We start from the raw sequence: 22,199 nt of genomic DNA, 5'->3' as shown, positions 1-22,199 counted from the left end.
AGAATGCCAAGTTGCTGCAAAGTCTCTACACTTAGTAGCACTGAACAGCATGTATATCTACATTAAAGGACACAGGTCTAACAAACTATGTTAACAGCAAAATAATAAGATAGTAGAACTAGAAAAATGAGTTCCAAATCTTCTTACCTGATACTCATTTTCTGCATTCTCTATGATTTTAATAAACTCCTTGGCAGTTTGGACTTCATTCTAATGGAGGAAGAAAAAGAGGAAAATAAGAATTTTTAAAAATGTATAAACAGTCAATAAAAAGATACTGAAAAGTAAATCTATCTTAACTAACATTTGTTTAACAATTTCTGGTTTACCAAGTGTTCCCATGCACTTTACCTGCTTTGATTCCCACAACAACCCTGTGAAATAGATACATTGTAATCATCACCTCCATTTTGCAGATGAGAAAACAGAACCCTCTTAAGGGACTTGACCAAAATTATACAGCTTTTGAATGACATATATGGGATCTGAATCAGATCCTCACCAAAAAAACCCATGCTCTTTCCACTTTACCACAATATGCTGAAAAGACATCAAGTCTTCAAATCTTGATTCCTTGAAAATATTTATTGTTTAAAATGATATGAACAATGCCCTCAGACATATCAGTCATATATGTAAGCTCATATCCTTTATTTGCCACTTATGATGTTAAAGCAGCCAATCACATTTTGTATTAATACATGATTCAGGTACAAAATGAAGCTCTCTCTTCCTCTCACCATTACATATAATAGAATTCAAGGGAAGGTGGCAAGATTTAATGACTAGAGCAGCAGTCACAAGAGAGACTGTGAAGAAGTCAAAACTATTTTCCATTTTTACAATAGTACTAAGACAAAGTTATTTGCCCATTTCACTCTCACTCTGTAATGCTTGTACAATGCAGTTTCCTGGAGGCTACATGACATATGATGACTTTATCACTTTGAGGGCTAACGGAATATATGAGGCAGATATGAGAATTCTTCTGTCTTCTATTAAGCCAGGCATTACACAATTTGTGAAGACATAAATTATTGCCATTCCTCTAGTTTTTTGTTGTTGTTTGGAAAATATAGTTACTCATAAAAATGTTACTTATGTTAACAAGTAATGAGTTTGTTTTCAATATTTTTAACATTTCTCAGTTTTATTTATTTACTTTTTGAGACAAGGTCTCACTCTGTTGCCTGGGCTAGAGTACAGTGGCATCCTTATAGCTCACTGCAACCTCAAACTACTGGGCTCAAGTGATCTTTCCCCTTTAGCCTCCCAAATAGGTGGGACTACAGGCATGTGCCACCACATCCAGCTAATTTTCTATTTTTTGTAGAAATGGGGTCTCGTTTGTTGCCCAGGCTGGTCATGAACTCCTCAAAGGATCTTGCACCTCAGTCTTCCAAAGTGCTAGGATTACATGCATGAGCCACTGTGCCTAGACCAATTTTTAATTTTTAAGAAGGTGAATTTTGATAGATATAACACACATAAACAAAAGCTCTTTACAGGTACTCAGTAACTTCTGAGACTGTAAAGAAGTAATGATACTATGAAAGAAAGAAAAGAAATTATGTCTCGTCTTTCAAGGTATAGAACAAAATACTTTCTAATTGAATACTCCTAAAAATGTTGTTTCTTTAATGATAGAAATGCAATCCTATTAGGATTTAGTTTGGCAAACTTTCCTTGCTTCTGGAATTTATTGATTCTGGTATTTATTACTGTCCTTAAGCAAATTTTATAATTGGGAGAAAGTGAGAATGAAGGAAGTTTCTCTAAAGCCATAATCTCTATTTTGAATCAAAGACTGGGTGGACTAATATAGCTGGTTGGTAGTAAGAGGGACTAATAGAGGCTGCCAAAATCAAAGTGTTGAAAACAAACTGAATTTCTACTGGCAGAATCAGCACTCAGGCTCAAAATGAATTTTTTTAAGAAAAACAAGACACAAGTCAGACATTAAATATTCCATACTCACCGAAACAGTTACTGAATCCTGTACATCTTTATGACTAACCAACTGAACATTGCCATCTTCATAATAGTGAACCTGTATGAGACAATGTTTTAGCAAGTTTATGTAAACTTCATATATATCTATTGCTTAGGATACATCTGTGCTATAAGCCATAAGATGGTAAGCCATCTTTATGAACTCTGAACAAATTAATATAACCAATGGTAATTCGCAATGGTGGTTATTTTTATTTATTTTGTTAATTAAAATCCACAGAACACTTAATTCCTTCTTTCCTTCCCAATGAAAACTGATAATTATAAGTTCAACAAACATATTATGTGCTTATTACACTCCAGGCACTGTACTAAGCATTATGAACATAAAAATGAGTAAGATCCCACTCCTAACAGTACTAAAATAATTAAAATCATTGAACAGTTTTTCTTTGTGAAAACCAATGAGTTTTAATTCATCCTAATACCTGACACATCTCTCCATCAATATTGAAAAGTAGATTCGACCAGGTGCACAAAAAGCTTAATTAAGGGTTAAAGACAAGATTGAAAAATTAATATTTTATTGGTAAATTAGACTACCAAAGTAGATTTGTTAAGTTAGATTACCAAAGTAAGAAAAAAGCAGTTCTGAAAATGTAAGGTCAAATGAGATGCTACAATTATCAAAACACTTAGCAAAAGGAGGAGTACATAAAACACAGACTAACATATCAATGACACATAAGGCTTACAGGAAGTTTTGGCAATTTACAAGATAAGTTCAATCACCCTAACATGGCTACCAACTGGCCATATACAATAAGATGAGGGTATCTTTTTGTTAAGTGCATTTGAACACGGTCTTGAAAATAGGAGTTGTTACCTAAGGGGACAAGGGAGAGAAGGGTATATAGCAAGGAAACAAAATGTATTAAGAGAATGGAATATAAGTGGTTTAGTTTAGAGAAGAGCAAAGACCTCATTGCATGTGTGTAACAGACAGTGAGGCAGGAGACATTGCTAAGAAGTAGGAGACAGACTGTGAAGAATAAAGCACCTTATAAACCATGTTAAGAATTTAGACTTTATCCTATTACCAGTGATGGGAACTCAGGAAAAGGGCATGTTTTAGAAAGATTACACTTGTGCTATGAAGAAAATAAAATGAAAAGATCTGAAATTGGGGGCCAGAACAGTAGTTTAGGTAATGCTGTTTCCTACATCTAGTGCCATGGTCTTAATCAGTTGGTGTTTTCCCAAAATTCTTATGTTGAAACCCAATACCCAATGTGACAGTATTAAGAGGTGGGGACTTTGGGAAGTGATTAGTCATAAAGGTTCCACCCTCATGAATGGCATCAGCATCCTTCTAAGAGGCTCAAGTGAGGACTCTTGCTCCTCTCCCACCATCTAAGAACACAGTGCTCACCCATTCCCATCGTGAAAGGGCACAGCAAGAAGTCATCATCTATGAGAAACAAGCCTCACCACACACTGAATTTGCTGGTGCCTTGATGTTGGACTTCTTAGCCTCAAGAAGTGTGAGCAATAAATTTCTGTTGTTTATAAATTTCCTAGCCTAAGGTATTTTGTTATAGCAGCCCAATGAACTAAGACATCTTAGTTTTTTGAACAAAAAGGAATGTTAGAGATAAAGTAGAAAAGGGGAAGAGAGGACTAGTGATCTTCACTACTACAGCTATTATTCATAGCTTAACTATGTTAAGCTAAGTTAACTATGTTAACTATGTTAAGCACTATGCAAAACACTTATCTCATTTAGTCTTTACAAAAACTCTATGAGATAAAGACTACTACTATTTTTTTTATAGCTGAGGAAACTGAGGCTGTAAGCAATTAATAACTTACCCATGATCACATACCTACCGAGAGGAAGAACTAGGATTTGAATTAGGTCAAATTCTAGATCTAAAACCTTATCCAACATGCACAATACCTTCTAATGCTATGTTTCGTCAAAAAGTCAGAAATTCTTCAATCTGGGTAGAAATAAAGTGCCTCACTAGGGGCTTATCCTTTTGGGATATCATTAGAAGGAGATAATTAACAGCCTAGCTTCATTTAGGCAGAATCCACAGTACTATTCACAATAAAAGGACTTCCCTGTGGGCAACATGAACTACTATATATCCATGTTTAAGGGACAAAAACAGGTATCTTCTTTAATGGGGACAAACAAGTAGCTCCATCTAAATGGGAATGAGATTTTAGATTTTCCATACTCTCTCCAAACCCTGAAATTTCATCTTTTGGCTTTCTAAAAGAGGTTAAGGAAGGAAAGAAGGGAGATGATAAATGACTCTAATACTTACATGCAAAAATCAGAATAGCAAAGATGTGGGCAAAAAAGATTGGACTAAATAATGACGACACATAAAGGCTAAAATCCCAACAGACAAGGACAAGGATATTCAAAATACAGGTTGGTCACACCTAAACACTAGTTTTATTTTTCAACTAAGAAACTAGAAGTCAACGGGCTCAAAAGAACACTGGGAAGGGGAATGAGTATAAATAGGATGGGGTATATTTAAAAAAGGGGGGGGGAGAGTTAGATAGATACCTGGCCAGAGAACAAAGACTTAATATATTTCTCAAAATCCATCTAAAGAAAGAAGGCATGCAGGGCACATTCATTTTTGTCCAAGAACAAAGACTATGCAATTGGTATGAATTTCCATTATGTTTCTTAAGAACTAGGACATGGATAGGTATATAGGATAAGGCCAATAAGTCTGTTTATGAACTCACCTGAAAATTCTAAAAATATTAATTTCATTATCTAATACACTAATGATATAATAATTGTTAGAAATTAAGTTTAAACTCTGCCTGTTCCAAAACAAAACCTTTTCTAGGCCTCATCTGCTAATATGAAAATGGTTCAGTTAATACAGAGTTCAATATGACTGTTATCAACACAAATCCTCAGACATTGTTGCCTTCTCAGAACTACCCTTTTGCCTATAGACTAGCCTAAATATCTTAATGATTCTTCCAAATAATTCTCCCTCCAATTTTTAAAAGACATATGAATGAAGTAAGCCTTCCCTGAAAGTCTGATCAGAAAATATGTGCTTAGAAAGGTATAAATGAGGTTCTGCACACTGGGGTCTCTTATAAAACTTCTACTAGAAATTACCACCCTTTGTGATGAATGCTCTTACTTCATAGGTTTGCATTGGCAAAGCTAAAATACAAATAACTATTTCTGCCTGTAAATGAAGTAAATGCACTCACATAACTTTATGGTAAGCTACCAGGTTAATGCTGATGCCATACAAAAGTTTTAGAGCTGTGGCCACTTATTCCTGAGCTGCGAACTGGTACCGGTCCATGGCCTGTTAAGGACCAGGCCACAGAGCTTCCCTGTCCACTTCCCTTGTGGAAAAATAGGAAGTGGGGAAGCACACAGCAGGAAGTGAACGGCAGGAAGCCAATGCCCCATTGCTTGCATCACCACCTGAGCTTTGCCCCCAGCCCCCACGGCCTTTCATGAAACCAGTCCCTGGTGACAAAAAGGTTGGGACCGCTGGTCTAGAGCATTAGGCTACTAATAGAGTCGGTTAACAGAAACAGAACAGTATACTGTTTTAGCAGACCCCAAGCTAAAGATTTAAGGGAAAATAACTTATTTGGGAGCTAATCTCAGGAAGCTTGATCAGGGGACTGAGAAAGTGAGACATGAAAGAGAAAGTAGCTTTACAAGTGCATTAATGAACAGGTTGCAGCTGTGGGCCCTGGGCTCTGGAAGACTAAGTAGAACATGCTTCAGAGTTGTCTCACTTGAGGAGTGAGGAAGCTGGCATATTTATTTACTAACTCTTACATAACACTGAGGGCTGCTCCCAGAACTGTGAACACTTCCCCCAGAACTGCTTCACCTGGGGGATGCTACTTGTAGCAGGAAGCTAGAGGTATGTATGAAAAGAGGATGCAGACAGCATTTACTAACTACGGATCTGATTAAGATACACCATTAAAAAAGATCACTCTTGCTAATTGTTATTAAAGCAAGAGTTAACATGATATAACATGGGTACAATTAGATACAGATCTTCATACTTATCTGTAACTGTTTAATCTGACCATAAGAGTTAGTCAGGCTTAAAAATTAAATCACCCTGAATTTAGAAAGTGAAATCTCTGCTAAGATATTAGAAGGTTTCAATCCAGATAGGCATCGAATGAGTTAAGAGGTATCTTATTCAGCTGCTTGTCTGCCCTGACACCAGTATTAGAAATCTACTCTGCCTGGCTATTTATACTCTAACAAGATGACATCTGGCCATTCTCTCCAGTTCCTGTTTTATTCAGTTTAGTTTAATTTAGTTTTATTTATTTTAAAACCTTCTGTCAAAAAAACAAAAACCACCAACAAAACCATTCATATAGCTTTTCTTCAGAAGTTTTATATACACACACACATAAATGAGATAATATACATAAAAGACCCTAAGTTACAGGGTCTTAGGGTAACTGCTATTTAGTAACTTCTTTTTTTTTTTTTCTTCTCGAGACACAGTCTCACTCTGTTGCCTGGGCTAGAGTACTGTCATGTCAGCCTAGCTCATAGCAACCTCAAACTCCTGGGCTCAAGCAATCCTTCTGCCTTAGCCTCCCGAGTAGCTGGGATTACAGTCATGCGCCACCATGCCAGGCTAATTTTTTCTATATATTTTTAGTTGGCCAATTAATTTCTTTCTATTTTTAGCAAAGACAGTCTTGCTCTTGCTCAGCCTTGAGCGATCCACCCACCTCGGCCTCCTAAAGTGTTAGGATTATAGGCATGAGCCACAGCACCGCGCCTATATAGTAACTTCTTATTACTTATTTTATTCTTTCCTAAAACTGCTATTTGGTAATTTCTGGAAAGATCTTACATTATTTTTGAAAGAAAAAAATAACAATAGTCATGTTGCAGTACACTCTACATGACTATTCTTTATCAACCCAGAATAGCTCTGTTTATTCCCCAGGAAAAGGGTTTCTGTTTCTATTCACTGCCTTTGATCTTCCTTTGCATCTACATATAGTTTGTCCTTATTTTTACTACTAGAACAAATATCAACTTGCATGTCTGTTTTAAAGACGTGAATTTTAGCACACTGCCACACTAGGAAAAAAGTGTTTTTCCCTGGGGCCATGGTGTTTTATTAAGAAAATAAAATAAAAACTTCGAAAACAAAACGATCCTTTCTAATTTAATGAAAAATTTATTTTTTATTATTTTCTGTACATGAGTTATACGTAACTTGATAAATAATTCTCATAGCCTCCAAGGTGAAGAGATGTGTGAATTACAAATGCTTCATGAGCATGGCTCAAAACTAGCATGAGTTAAATACAACCCACATGGCAGTTCATGGGTTAAACCACAGTCTATAAACATGTTGGAATCTCACCTGAATCTTAAGCACTCCAACCACCTGGGCTGTAGGTGGTGTAATGGTGAACTTCCACTCTGATCTCCAGCGACCATTCCTATTAAAACACACATATACAATCCTTCAGAATTAGCAATAATCAATAAGAAAGGTGATTTGTCACTGACTCAGAAAGCTGAGGGAAAAGAAAAAGAGTCATTTCCAGTTTGACAAACTCAAGGCTCCATTTACTTAAATATAAATCTGGATCCAAGAGGTCCGCCCATAGACTTTTAAAAGTTATTTTGACTTCCATTTTTCCTTTTCTTCTCTTGAAGTAGAAAACTCTGCCTATTCTGTTCATAGGCGACTATTCCAAAAATGGATGGATAGGCTGCTGAGTTATGCAATTAATTCAAGTATTATTAACCCTAACCCAAGTATAACTTGGATTTTCAACTGAGCACTTTATTAATTACTTGTTCTCACTCAGTAAGAGTTTGTTTGTTTTTTTAAACATGATTATAAAATCTTAGAATTGGAAGGAGTTTAAATGTCTAAATCTCTCATTTTATAGTTGGGGAACTGAAGTCTATAAGTTAAATAATTTATTCCAAGCTAGTTAGATTAAAAACCATGTCTCAACTGCTGGTTTCTTTCTAATATAAATTAGATACAAATAGAAGGGAACATCTGTTTCTTACCAGAAGTTTTTAGGTTGAAACTGGTGGCTTTCAATACATGCAATAATAGTCTGTTGCCCATCTATAGTTTTAGCATAAACCTATTATTGGAAAAAACATAGTTAGACTCCAAAAACATATTTAATCTAAACAATAAACACTGTACAAAAGTAGTGTGCTAAATCCTGGAGACAAAGAATTAGACAGAATGAGATTATGACACAACAGAGTTCATGGGATATGAACACAGCAGAACATGTTAGGTAGCAGACGTAGTAGTACAATGAATACAGAAGGAATTATTGCTCTTGGTTTAGAGCACAAGGGAGGTGCCATTTAAGCTGGGCTTTACAAGACAGATGAGATTATGATAAGCAAAGGCTGAGAATAAAGATGAGTAAATAGTGTAAGCAGGAAACTGAGGGCTTGTTTAGTTAATGGCAGTTCTCTCAGGTTAGAGGGTGTGTGATGTAGACTAGTGGGAGACAAAACAGGTCACGTAATAGCAGGCAATGGAGAGACAGCAAAACAAGGCCAAAACTAATATTTTGGGAGAATAATCAATATTGGTGTGCAAGGCCGGGCGCGGTGGCTCACGCCTGTAATCCTAGCACTCTGGGAGGCCGAGGCGGGCGGATTGCTCGAGGTCAGAAGTTCGAAACCAGCCTGAGCAAGAGCGAGACCCCGTCTCTACTATAAATAGAAATTAATTGGCCAACTAATATATATAGAAAAAACTAGCCGGGCATGGTGGCGCATGCCCGTAGTCCCAGCTACTGGGGAGGCTGAGGCAGCAGGATTGCTTGAGCCCAGGAGTTTGAGGTTGCTGTGAGCTAGGCTGACGCCATGGCACTCACTCTAGCCTGGGCAACAAAGCGAGACTCTGTCTCAAAAAAAAAAAAAAAAATTGGTGTGCAGGATAAAATGGAAGAAAAGCTGAAGGTTGGTTAGGAGGCCACAGAATTAACCTAGGCAATAAGCTAGGGTGGTGTCTACAGGAATGGGAAGGAGCAGTTGCATACAGAATGCACAAGTATGATAAAAAGTTTAGCAATATACTGCAAATGAAGGGCAAAGGAAAGAAGGAACCAAAAGATGACTAGAAAGATGGTGTATCATTAACAAATTGGAAATCTAGATGGAGATGTCTAGTTAGTAGTTAGAAATACCAACTCTTCCTTAGTGTGGGAGAAGTGAATGGGAACGCAATCGCCAAGAGAAAGCAAAGAAAAGAAATAGTGATTTATAGCTGTGGTCCACAACCTCTAGGCCAGTACTGGTCGGTGGCCTGTCAGGAAACAGGCCTAAGCTCGGTACCACCTTTACCTTCACCTTCACCCACAACACCCCACCACCCCCTACCCTTGGTCCATGGAAAAATTGTCTTCCATGACACGAGTCTCTGGTGCCAAAAAGTTTGGGGACTGCTGCTACAGTCACAAATACGTTTTTACATGTATTTTCCACTTATTCTAATAAATCTAGTGAAACACATTGTTATCTACAGATGATAGAGGTGAAGTTCACAGATCTTCTTGCCTAAGGTCACTCAGAAAGCAAGTGGTACAGGCTCAATCCAAACCCACTGTTTTTGTGACACAAACATCTGTTACTCTCCCTACATTAAATGGACTATGAGCTTTCAAGAGAGAGAAATGTTTCTTTGGGGAATGCCTATATTTACAAAGGCAGGGAAGGAAAAAAATAAGTACAAACAGAATAATTAGAGGGTGCTGACATAGAAGCCTAAGCAAATCATAATTTCTAGAAGCAGCTTGTTGGCCTCAGTGTGAAATGCCATACAGAAGTCAAAGACTAAGAAAAGGACACTGCCATCAGGTAATTCAGGAACCATTAGTAACCTCAGAGAACAGTTTCTGTAGAATGGGGAATAAAGTGAAAATCCGAAGGGTTCAGAAGTGGATAAAGGAAATGGCATTAATAGGGGAAGAATGCTTGTTGGTTTGGTGGTGATGCAGAGACAGAGATGAGAAAAGGGAGAAAGTGGAGGAGAAAGGGCAAGGTAGATAGAGGAGATAAAGAAAGAGAAATGACTCACAGGAACTATGACTGAGGAAAGTTTTTTCCCCTTAACGACAAGAGAAACATATCAGAAGAGAAAATAAAGTCACAAGAGGATGTCTGGAAGCACATGGGATAGTATGAAGTCAAGAATAAGAACCCTTCTTCCTCAGATTTAAGTACAATTGAAGCAAGGGAAGATTTCTGACTGAATAAAAGAGATAAAAGACTTCACGTCAGTCTTAATCTTAACAAAATGTGAGGGATTAGATGTGCATCTGGGGACAATGAGAAATGTTTGGAACATGCTATATAGAAAATGTGATAGGGAATAAGAAGATGAAATTATAGACTACTAAGCAGGACAGCTAAGGATATAGAACACTTAAGTACAGTAGCCACCATCAGAACAATTCCATGACTACTTTCTGTAGCTCCTTTGATAGTTAATAGAAATGACAATAACTGAAAATAATTGTTATGTTTACTCTGTGTACAACATGATGTTTTGAAATATGTATACACTGCAAATGGCTAAGTAGAGTTTATTAACATGCATTACCTCATATACCTTATTTGTGGTGAGAACACTTAAAATCTATCACAGTGGTTTTCAAGTATACATTAACTAGAATATCAAGGACACAGTAGGGTTACTTGGTGCTGGGGCTTATTGAATTAGGAATGGATAGTAATAAACTCTGAATAGGTAACAAATGGTAAATTGAAAGTGTATTTAGGGTTTAATAGTCAATTTCTTTTTTGTTTTGTTTTTAATTGAGACAGGGTCTTGCTCTCTCATCCAGGTTGGAGTGTAATGATGCAATCATAGCTCACTGTAGCCCAAACTCTTGGGCTCAAATAATCCTCCTACCTCAGACTCCTGAGTAGCTGGGACTACAGGTGTGTGCCACCATGCCTGGCTAATTTCTAAAATTTTTTTTGTAGAGATGAGGTCTTGCTATGTCACCCAGGCTGGTCTCAAACTCCTGGCCTCAAGCAGTCCTCCTGCCTCGGCCTCCCAAAGGGCTGGGATTACAGGCATGAATCACCACGCCTGGCCTAAATAGTCAATCTCTAAAAGGCAGTGTTATCATGTCTCCCTTTGCAATACTGGCTTCCAGAAAGGAATTCTGTACTTATCCACCATAATGGGTTTTCTCCATTATTTTTTTTTTTAAAAATCAAACATATGATGACATCTAACATTTATGCATAGCTTACTTTGTGCGAGGCACGATTCCATGCACTTTATATTTTATATACGTTATTAATTCACTTAAGCCTCACGACAATTCTATGAGGTTAAAAACTATTATTTCCGGTGGCTCACGCCTGTAATCCTAGCTCTCTGGGAGGCCGAGGCGGGCGGATTGCTCAAGGTCAGGAGTTCAAAACCAGCCTGAGCAAGAGCGAGACCCCGTCTCTACTATAAATAGAAAGAAATTAATTGGCCAACTGATATATATATAAAAAATTAGCCGGGCATGGTGGCGCATGCCTGTAGTCCCAGCTACTTGGGAGGCTGTGGCAGAAGGATCGCTGGAGCCCAGGAGTTTGAGGTTGCTGTGAGCTAGGCTGACGCCACGGCACTCACTCTAGCCTGGACAACAAAGCGAGACTCTGTCTCAAAAAACAAACAAACAAAAAAAAAACACTATTATTTCCAGTTTACAGATGAAGAAGTTGAAGCACAGAGATATTAAGTAATTTACCTAAGTTCACACAACTAGTTAGTGGCAGTGCTAGGAGTCAAACTAGTTAGTAAGGCTTCAAACTAAGTAAGTGTGCATAACTAATATTCTACATTTCCATGTAACTCATCATTACATATTTAAAATATTCCAGTTAATAACAATGTATTTTATTACTTGAAAACCACTGTGATAGATTTTAAGTATTCTCATCACAAAAAAGGTACATGAGATAATGCATGTTAATGAGCTCTATTTAGCCATTCCACAATGTGTACATATTTCAAAACATCACATACACACCATAAACATATACACTGTCAGTTAAAAATAAATTTTAAAATGCAAAAATAAAATATTCTAATCAATATTTTTCTTAATGTCATAATTTATTTTTATTTTTTCTCTTCCTCCTGTGAAGATAAAAGTCATAATTTTATAAGGAGAAATCAAGTAGAGCTAAGTTCATCATTTTTTGAGTCAAGAGGTAGTAAAAGATAATCAAACTACTCTTGATTCTTAAAAAATTGTTTAGTTCTAATAATTTTGATTATCCAATGAAAACACCTAAATTATGCAGAAGTAGCTTTTTGTAAAAATGGCTACATGGAAAATTCATAAATGTGAGCAACAGCTCTTCTGACAATCTTCATTTATCATTTTTTCCCATGTTGAAGCTTAAGACCTTTTTTTGATGGTTATAAGAGGCAATTTCTCATGAGTATATAGAACCAATGTGAAATAGAATACACTGAGATTTAAATGTTTTATGCACTGGGATTTTAAAAAGGAATTTCTCATATAAAATTTTCCACTTATTTATACCCCTTTCAAAAATGATTTAGGGAATAAAATGCAGAGACCACAACAAAGAAGAAAAAGTGATATTTGGCAGGCCAAAGCCCCCAAAAGGTAAGGTAAACAAAATATAAGAAATAAAACCCTCTAATTATGAAGTAAGTAGATACTTAACAGTACAGAAGCCGTTGGAATAATGATCTTTCACATAGGCTCTTAAAGCACTATCACAGGATTCTCTCCAAGACTTCAGACTTCCATCTACTTCCTCTGGTTGGGGGTCACTGGCTTCTTTCCGTAAGTGATCAAACTTAAAGGAAATTTTGTTTCTTGGATCTAAAAATCTGCTATTACCCAGGTCACCGTGCTCTGTAATTAAGACCTTCCAAAGAGTAATTACAAACATTAGTAACTCTGTAAAAAAGACAGTTTTTATCACATTTTCCTAAATAAACACATAAATACAAATTCTGAGGAAGACAGTTAACTTTTCATTTAGTCAGATTTCTTTCATATTGATTTTCAACCAAATATCATTTTTATTATTATAAAGAATATTATATTTATGGGTAAGTCAAACTTCTCCCATCTTAATAATACACATCATTTCTTGGTTACTATCTAATATATAAGATTTATGTTGCAACACAGTTGCAACTTTTATATTCTTTTTTTCACCTATTTTTCCAGAGTCATTATACTTAGTATTTAAAATAGGTAATAGATTCCACCATGGTTCAAAAATGAAAAACACATAAAGTGGAGTTTTTATCACCCCATCTCCAAACCATCAAATAAGTAATAAGTAGTGTAAATTTAAAGTAGTCTAAATTTCAGTAGGAATGCCTGTTTTTCCATTAAATATGGTGTCTCCTGTTATTCTTATCAAGGAGAATTAGAGACAGCTGAAAAACCTGTAAAACTCAAATCCTTTTATTTTCACTGTTCTTTTTGGAGACCATTCTCCTTTCTTATCAAAGAAACTACTAGTGTTATCATAGAGAGGAAGAATTCGCTAATATGTAGGATATTTACAAAAACTATGAAAACTAAGACATGAATTTATTCAGCACCTGGTTCAGACATCTGCTTTGGTTTCTAAGATCTCTATGACCTGCTAGGCATATCCTATCTAACAGGCAATTATTACCTGATCTTCATATCCTTCTATCTTCACAGGCGTGAACTGATCCATGTTATACTGGGCAAACGCACTGTTTTTTTAAAAGTTAAAAAAAAAAAAAGGAGGAAAAGAGAAAATAATTATGTGTAAATAAACATGAAAGTAGTTCACATCACAGTAAAAGGGAATACTACATGGTGCCTTTTCCCTTTCTCCCCAGACATCCAGTGTTAACATAATACCTTTTAGCTTTCTGAAGGGATCACTCTGCAGAGATCTTAGAAGCTCCTCAAACTCTGAAATTACCTTTTCCTGTTCACTCCTAAGCTCCAAAAAACCTTAGATAATTCCAAAGTACTTTTCGTTGTTGTTTTAGAGATGCGGGTCTCTCTGTGTTGGCCATGCCAGCCAGGGCTCAAGCAATCCTTCTGCCTGAGCCTCCAGAGTAGCTGGGACTACAGGCACACACCACCATGCCAGGCTAATTCTAAAGTTTTAAAGCAATCTGATTACTGTGAATCACCAAAAGCTTTAATCATTTAGGCCCAAACTTTCAGTAATTCAAAGAATCTTCAATACATATATTATTTTGGAAATGACTTTTTAATTTATAGCTCTCTGAGGTAGGACAGGGTAGGAAAAAACATCATTAAATGACAGAGGCATTTGACCTGGGAAGAAAGTGGAAGATGAGCACAAGTCAAGTCTCAGAGTAGAGCCTAAGGCACAGAGCACAAGTCATTTAAAAAAGGGGTATGCATAATAAAGTACATGCCTCACATTATTATTTATTTTTCCAGTGCTCGATTTATAAAATCAGTATTTCTTTTTAAGAGACAGGGTATCCCTCTGTTGCCCGGACTGGAGTGCAGTGGTGTGATCATAGCTCACCACCAGTCTTGAACTCCTGGGCTCAAGCGATCTTCCTGCCTCAGCCTCCTAAGGAGCTGAGACTATAGGAACACACCACCACACCCAGCTAATTTTTTAATTTTTTTTTTTTGTAGAGACAGAGTCTTGCTATGTTGCCTAGGCTGGTCTCCAATTCCTGGCCTCAAGTGATCCTCCCCCCTCAGCCTCCAAAAGTGCTGCAATTACAGGCATGGGGCCACCACACCCCACAGAAAATTCTGCATTTTTAATGGCTCTCTAATACATTTTACAAAGTAAGCTAAAGTAAAAGGTGAAAGATATAAATAAGCTGCACTGAGAGAGCATAATACACTTATATTATTGAGAAGTATCAGTCTTCTCACAGAATTCCCAATTTCAACCTTCTGAAATACCTGCTAGACCACTAAGTCTTAATTTTAAATTACATGCCCACATAGCAGAATGAGTCTCAAACACACTAACTCTTCAGAAAAGAGTACAAATTAATTGTTCATGGAAAGTAAATTTTTTAAAAAAGCTTAAGGAGTAGGAATTAAATAATATTCCATTCCAGTGTATGTCCTAAGACTGTGGTTTACAAACACCAACACCAAAATTTGCTTACATTTCATTCCATCTTAAGTAAATAGCTACTCAAGCTAAACTTGAGGACATCCTTGGCTTTTATTTCTCTCACACTTTATATCTAAACCATCAGTAAATCTTGTAGGCTCTACTTACAAGCCTATTCAGAATCTGACTCCTCCCCACTACCCCCACCTGCTACCACTCTAGTCTAAAACTCTACCATCTATCCTTAACTACTCTAATAGCCTTTGCCTCCCCTACACAGGAGCCAGTGATTATTCTAAAATATGTCTCATCATGTCATTCTCTGCTCAAAACACTAAATAACTTTCTCTCTCAGAATAAAATTCACTCTTTAATGTGACCTAATACACCCTACTTATTCCAGAGGTGCTGGAATCGTCAGGGAATGGTTATGGTAGTCAGAAACATAGGTAGAAATCCAGGAGAGGGTATATTCTAGGTCTTTCAGGCTTTCTTCATTTTATATAGACAGAAGGCAATAACGATGTTGATTACTGAAATAACATTTACTGAGGGCTTACTAGGAGGACTATGGCCAAGGGACTGAAGCACTTCAATATAGATATAAAACTGAACTCTTCATCCCTATGAAAAATCAAATATTTGGGCCCAGGAAAATTCTCCTTTAACAAGAAGGTTCTCCAAGAACCTAGAGTTTATAAGAACCAGAATATTTATAAATACAAAGCCTTAGTGTCAGTGCAATTGAAGCAACTAAAGCATATGAACTACATACCAACTTCTATTTAGTCCTAATTGGAAATGGGATAATAGGCTTAGATTGTAATCATGCTTGAGTAACATTTAACCCCTACCCCCTTCAGCAGTACCTTATCAAGTGAAGTACACAGATTTATTTTGGGTACCTTTCAAGGATAAAACTAAGACCAACATGGCAGGCAAATTGAAGAACTTGTGAGACAGGGAATTCCTTATTACTGGAAGCTTTCAAATTGGATAACCATATGCTCATAGAAGTAGCTGAGATTCTTTCAATGAAAAAGAAAGGGTAGAGAGGGGGTTGAACTAGCAAATCATGAATGTTTTCTTCTATGACAAAGTCTATGAATCTAAGAGAAACCAGCATTAGTGTATCTTTAATGTGTGCCTAGCTTTCCTAAATCAATGCATTATAATTTGGATATCATCCAAGATAACAATTACAATGACACTGCAAATTCCAGGTTTCCCAGAATCTAGTCCCAAAATGGCTTCCAAAAAAGCAGGATGGACCTTATCCCCCCACCCCCTCCCACCAATCCCACACCAGCCATTATCCAATTCTGGTTTCCTCTTCACATAGGAACTCTGGGCCAGCTGCATAGACAATAACTGAAATAGAACTTTGTGTTGAAGAGTAGAGGAGAGTAGTGATGAAGCCAGACAGATATCAGGGGGCCTTGAAAGTATATAGAATTTAGATTTGATTGTAGGAGATAAAAAATAAAGCACCACTAAAATGTTTTTGAGGCAAGGACAAAATGAAAATGTTATTTTCGAAAGATAAATTAGCTTGACAGTGATAAGGAGTCAATAACAAGGTGGATTAATCATGCCTTTATCCTATGGTTGGTTAACTCTCACTATTAAAGCACTTATATCTGCTATCATTTGGCAATTTGTGAAACAACATCATTCCTCAATAGCAGCTTAATGTTTCTATAACTAGCAGTTAAAAAAAATTCAACATGAACTAGAAAAACTATAAAAGAAAACCTAACTACTAATGTTAAACCATTTTAATGGGGCAAATCTTGGCAAAAACAAAAGTAAATAATTTCATATATGGCCGGGCGCGGTGGCTCACGCCTGTAATCCTAGCACTCTGGGAGGCCGAGGCGGGCGGATTGCTCGAGGTCGGGAGTTCGAAACCAGCCTGAGCGAGACCCCGTCTCTACTAAAAATAGAAAGAAATTAATTGACCAACTAAAAGTATATATACAAAAAATTAGCCGGGCATGGTGGTGCATGCCTGTAGTCCCAGCTACTCGGGAGGCTGAGGCAGGAGGATCGCTTGAGCCCAGGAGTTTGAGGTTGCTGTGAGCTAGGCTGACGCCACGGCACTCACTCTAGCCTGGGCAACAAAAGTGAGACTCTGTCTCAAAAAAAAAAAAAAAAAAAAAAAAAAAAAAAAAATAATTTCATATACTATAATAAGCTTTGAGAAAGTAAACAACATTTGGGGAGAACATGTTTTCTCCAAGAAAAAAACAACAACTAAAATGCTAACATCAAGTGCTCTATTCTGATGTATTTTAAACTTAGCTTTCAGGATACTTGTTTATTGTCATCACAGTTTATCCAATGTTAGAATAATATCATAAGTGGATTTAGAAAGATACTTACTGTGCTGCCCCTTCCCTGAGAAGATTGTCATTATTAAGTAGTAGCCGAACATCTGAGGAGGAAAGAATGTTAAAATGTTCAGTAGAAGACAAATTTGAGAAATTTTAGCAGATTTCTAGATTAAATTTTTTAAATTCAGCCTTTGCAAGATTAGTCTTTGGGTGTACTGTATGTGTAGAAATTCTAAAAATGAAAATGAACAGATGTTAATATTCATAGATTTGCCATTAATGTGTACTGTAATAATTCAACAATAAATTCTCAAGGAATTTCAAAACAAATGAAAAAAATGGTTGATAGAAGGCTACCATTAGGACTGTTAATTTTGTATCTAAATGAATCTTTTAAAATGAGCTTAGATTAAGAATCGCAGGTTCTTCTACAACATCAGATCAAGAAACTCAGGCACAATTCAGTCAGTGGCAATGAAATTCTTCAACACATTTTTCTTTTGGAGAATCTAATGTGATGGTCTACAACATTTTAAAAAAGCTGTGTGTCAAAGAGTCTAGTCACTTTTCTTTTGGAAGAAGACAATCTTTGTTACTAAGAAACTACCAAGCATTAACTCCAAGAGGGAAGGCTAATTACAAGGCATAGGTCATTGCAATAAGCTTTGAGGCTCTCAGAGCTTCTGAAAGAAGGGCCTGGCAGAGGCCAATGTGTGCCAATAAAAACCAGCCCTCATGCCACTAGTATCTTGTAAATTCCTAATCCAATGCTTTGCTATCGGTTATTCTCATGATACTCCTATAAAGTATATTCAGTTGTTAGAAATAAAACAACAGACTTCTAATTACAAAGGACATTAATTTTGTTAAGTCAAGAATTTATCTGAATTATAAAGTTTAAGAAGAATTTTCTAAAAGTTCAATTATTGAAAATTTACATTTGGTCAATGTGGAAGAAAGACCAGAGTAAGGCTGCATTTGTTTCCTTTGCTGTTAGAGCTCAAAATCCACAAACAATTTTATAAAGAATATCTTGGCCAGGTGCAATGTTCATGCCTGTAATCCTAGTACTTTGGGAGGCCGAGGTGGGAGGATTGCTTAAGCCCAGGAGTTTGAAAGCAGTCTGAGCAATATAGTGGGATCCTGTCTCTACAAAATATAAAAAAAATTAGCCAGCATGGTGACATGTGCCTGTAGTCCTAGCTACTTGGGAAGCTGAAGCAGGAGGAGTGGTTGAGCCCTGAAGTTTGAGGTTGAAGTGAGCTATGATGATGCCACTGCTCTATAGTCAAGCCCATGAAACAGAGCAAGATCCTGTCTCAAAAACAAAAAAATCCTTCTTGAAGTAAATGTTTATGTTTGTATGTTTCTCCTAGTTACTTTTTCTCTGCATCATTAATTTTACTAGTGAAGATTACTGATTGTTCCACCTGTGGGACTCTGGACCAGGTACACAGGAATATCACACAGTTCCTCTCAAGTAGTTAATCTTCTAATATAAAACCAGAATTTCAAAATATATGTTTGCTCAACTGAACCAAGATGCAACAAAGATCATGATTTTACTTAAGAGATCTTTGAGATGAATTAATGTAATAACTAAAAAGAGGAGTATGATGATTGATTTAATCATGAAGTTTAGGATGCCCCATCTATATTTTTTAATCTTATTATAGTTGTGCTAAGGCCGGGTGCAGTGGCTCACGCCTGTAATCCTAGCACTCTAGGAGGCCGAGGTGGGCGGATAGTTTGAGCTCAGGAGTTCGAGCCCAGCCTGAGCAAAATTGAGACCCTGTCTCTACTAAAAATAGAAAGAAGTTAATTGGCCAACTAAAAATATATAGAAAAAATATAGCCAGGCATAGTGGCGCATCTCTGTAGTCCCAGCTACTCGGGAGGCTGAGGCAGGAGGATTGCTTGAGCCCAGGAGTTTGAGGTTGCTGTGAGATAGGCTGATGCCATGGCACTCTAGCCTGGGCAACACGAGTGAGACTCTATCTCCTAAATAGATAGATAGATAGATAGATAGATAGATAGATAGATAGATAGATAGATAGATAGATAGATAAGTAAGTAAGTAAGTAAGTAAGTTAGTTAGTTGTGCTAAGACAGCAAATAGTATGGAAGGTTGTAAACGAATTAGAATAGTGGTTCCCAAACTGGCTGTGATTCAGAATCACCTGGTAAAGAACTTGATCAGGCCCGGTGCAGTGGCTCATGCCTATAATCCTAGCACTCTGGGAGGCTGAGGCGGGTGGATTGCTCGAGGTCAGGAGTTTGAAACCAGCCTGAGCAAGAGTGAGACCCCGTCTCTACTATAAAATTAGAAAGAAATTAATTGGCCAACTAATATATATATAGAAAAAATTAGCTGGGCATGGTGGCACATGCCTGTAGTCCCAGCTACTTGGGAGGCTGAGGAAGGAGGATTGCTTGAGCCCAGGAGTATGAGGTTGCTGTGAGCTAGACTGATGCCACGGCACTCACTCTAGCCTGGGACACATAGCGAGACTCTGTCTCAAAAAAAAAAAAAGAACTTTATCAAACACAGACTGCCTGATTCTGCCTCAGATGTAATGAATGAGAATCTTGAGGAGACAATAAAGCTGAATCTGTACATTTAATAAGCTTCCCAGATACAGTCAGTTCAGCACCACTAGTCCTAGAAAGTGTCCTATTCTACTTCCTGAGTGAAAGCACTGAAGAAATTTAAGCTATGATTTATGATAAAAACAAAACTATGAAAATAATTTAATATTGTTTCTACATTTATTGATATTAAACTACCTTAAATCTTTTCTCACATTAAAATAGGCATCTTAATTTATGGGTTAAGAGCTTGCTTTTGACTCAGACCTCAGTTTAAATCCTTATCCTGACACTTAGTAGGTGGGTGACCTTGGACAAGTTCTTTTAATCTCCTTGAATCTTGATTTCTTTAGCTATAGCTATAACATGTCATAAGAATTAAAAGAGACAGCAAACACTCAATGAATAGCAGTAATTAAGAAGGGATTAAAATAACTAAATACTTATCTTTACTCACCATTGAATACTTCATTAAATTCCCCTGGGGGTGCATGAGTGATGAATTTAGCAGCTATGCGTACCTAAAAAGAAATAAAATTGACAATAAGAAAATTCTGAAAAGTCATATATAAAAGAAGAAGGGATTAACAAATTACAAAATTTTCATCATATCCCTTAAGGAAAAAAAGTTCTGTTTAAACCTTTCCTGTATAAGGAGCCTTTATATTTTCTTTTCACAAAACACCCCAAATTTATTACTATCAATATAGGTGTATTCTGATTTTGGAATATACAAGATGTTTTGATCATTCTGAATTTTTCTTTAAAAAGCCGAATAATCAGTTTTTGGTCAAAATGTACAACATTCACAGAAAGAGAAAGCAATTATCGTGATTATGAACATTTAAGTGAAACACATCATTAGCAAGTTAGGTAGTATATCAATATCAAATAGTGTTTATCCCAATGTTTCAATATTAATAAACTGGCCGGGCGTGGTGGCTCACGCCTGTAATCCTAGCACTCTGGGAGGCCGAGGTGGGAGGATCCCTCAAGGTCAGGAGTTCAAGACCAGCCTAAGCAAGAAGGAGACCCCAGCTCTACTAAAAATAGAAAGAAATTGGCGGGGTGCCGTGGCTCATGCCTGTAATCCTAGCACTCTGGGAGGCTTAGGTGGGTGGATTGCTCAAGCTCAGGAGTTCGAAATCAGCCTGAGCAAGAGCAAGACCCCCGTCTCGACTAAAAAAAAAAAAAAAAAAGAAAGAAAGAAATTAATTGGCCAACTAATAAATATAGAAAAAACTAGCCAGGCATGGTGGCACATGCCTGTAGTCCCAGCTACTTAGGAGGCTGAGGCAGCAGGACTGCTTGAGCCCAGGAGTTTGAGGTTGCTGTGAGCTAGGCTGATACCACAGCACTCACTGTAGCCTGGGCAACAAAGTGAGACTCTGTCTCAAAAAAAAAGAAATTATCTGGACAACTAAAAATATACATACAAAAAATTAGCCGGGCATGGCAGCGCAATCCTATAGTCCCAGCTACTTGGGAGTCTGAGGCAGAAGGATCGCTTGAGCCCAGCAGTTTGAGGTTGCTGTGAGCTACGCTGACGCCACAGCACTGTAGCCTGGGCAACAGAGCCGACTCTGTCTCAAAAAAATAAAATAAAATAATTAATTAATGTAACTTACAAATTAAAAGAGCAAAACCATGTATGTCACTAATTAAAAAAAAAAAAAAAGGCTGGGTAAACTGGCTCATGCCTATAATCCTAGCACTTTGGGAGGCTGAGGTGGGAGGATCGCTTGTAGCCAGAAGTTCACAACATAGCAAGACCCTGTCTGTACATAAAATAGAAAAACTAGTCAGGTGTAATGGTGCACACCTGTAATCCCAGCTAATCAGGAGGCTGAGGCAGATGGATTGCTTGAGCCCCTGAGTTTGAGGTTGCAGTGAGCTATGATGACACCACTGCACTCTAGCCTAGGAAGCAGAGTGAGACTCTGTCTCAAAAAAGAAATAAAATAAAATAAAAACAAGACAAAGATGACTCCTATCATCTCTACTATTCAACATTGTACTAGAGATCCTAAAGAATGCTATGGAAAATATTTCCTCTGTTATTCATCCTCCTACCCTCTACTACCACTCTCCCTTTCTGGATATCCTATTATAAATGGCTGCTAAAATGTTAGGTTCTAACAGCGTATCTTGTTTGTTTTTTTTTT

The 22,199-nt window shown here is 37.1% G+C and overlaps 1 protein-coding gene across 1 annotated transcript in view; it reads right to left on the bottom strand.

Annotated features, from left to right (window-relative positions):
- Window positions 1–22,199, bottom strand: part of CAPZA1 (capping actin protein of muscle Z-line subunit alpha 1) — a 44,530-nt gene that overhangs the window by 2,161 nt on the left and 20,170 nt on the right. The window contains exons 2-9 of the mRNA XM_012778497.3: window positions 20,492–20,555; window positions 17,495–17,546; window positions 13,691–13,754; window positions 12,716–12,922; window positions 8,048–8,127; window positions 7,383–7,461; window positions 1,979–2,050; window positions 148–210 (exon numbers count right to left, since the gene is read on the bottom strand). Coding sequence (XP_012633951.1) covers window positions 148–210; window positions 1,979–2,050; window positions 7,383–7,461; window positions 8,048–8,127; window positions 12,716–12,922; window positions 13,691–13,754; window positions 17,495–17,546; window positions 20,492–20,555 — 681 coding nt within the window. The remainder of the gene's footprint in view (window positions 1–147; window positions 211–1,978; window positions 2,051–7,382; window positions 7,462–8,047; window positions 8,128–12,715; window positions 12,923–13,690; window positions 13,755–17,494; window positions 17,547–20,491; window positions 20,556–22,199) is intronic.

This window comes from Microcebus murinus, chromosome 2, assembly GCF_040939455.1.
Source record: "Microcebus murinus isolate Inina chromosome 2, M.murinus_Inina_mat1.0, whole genome shotgun sequence".
Taxonomy (NCBI): Eukaryota; Metazoa; Chordata; class Mammalia; order Primates; family Cheirogaleidae; genus Microcebus; species Microcebus murinus.
Note: the sequence above shows the minus strand (reverse complement) of the source record. Positions and strands in the feature narration are given on the sequence as shown.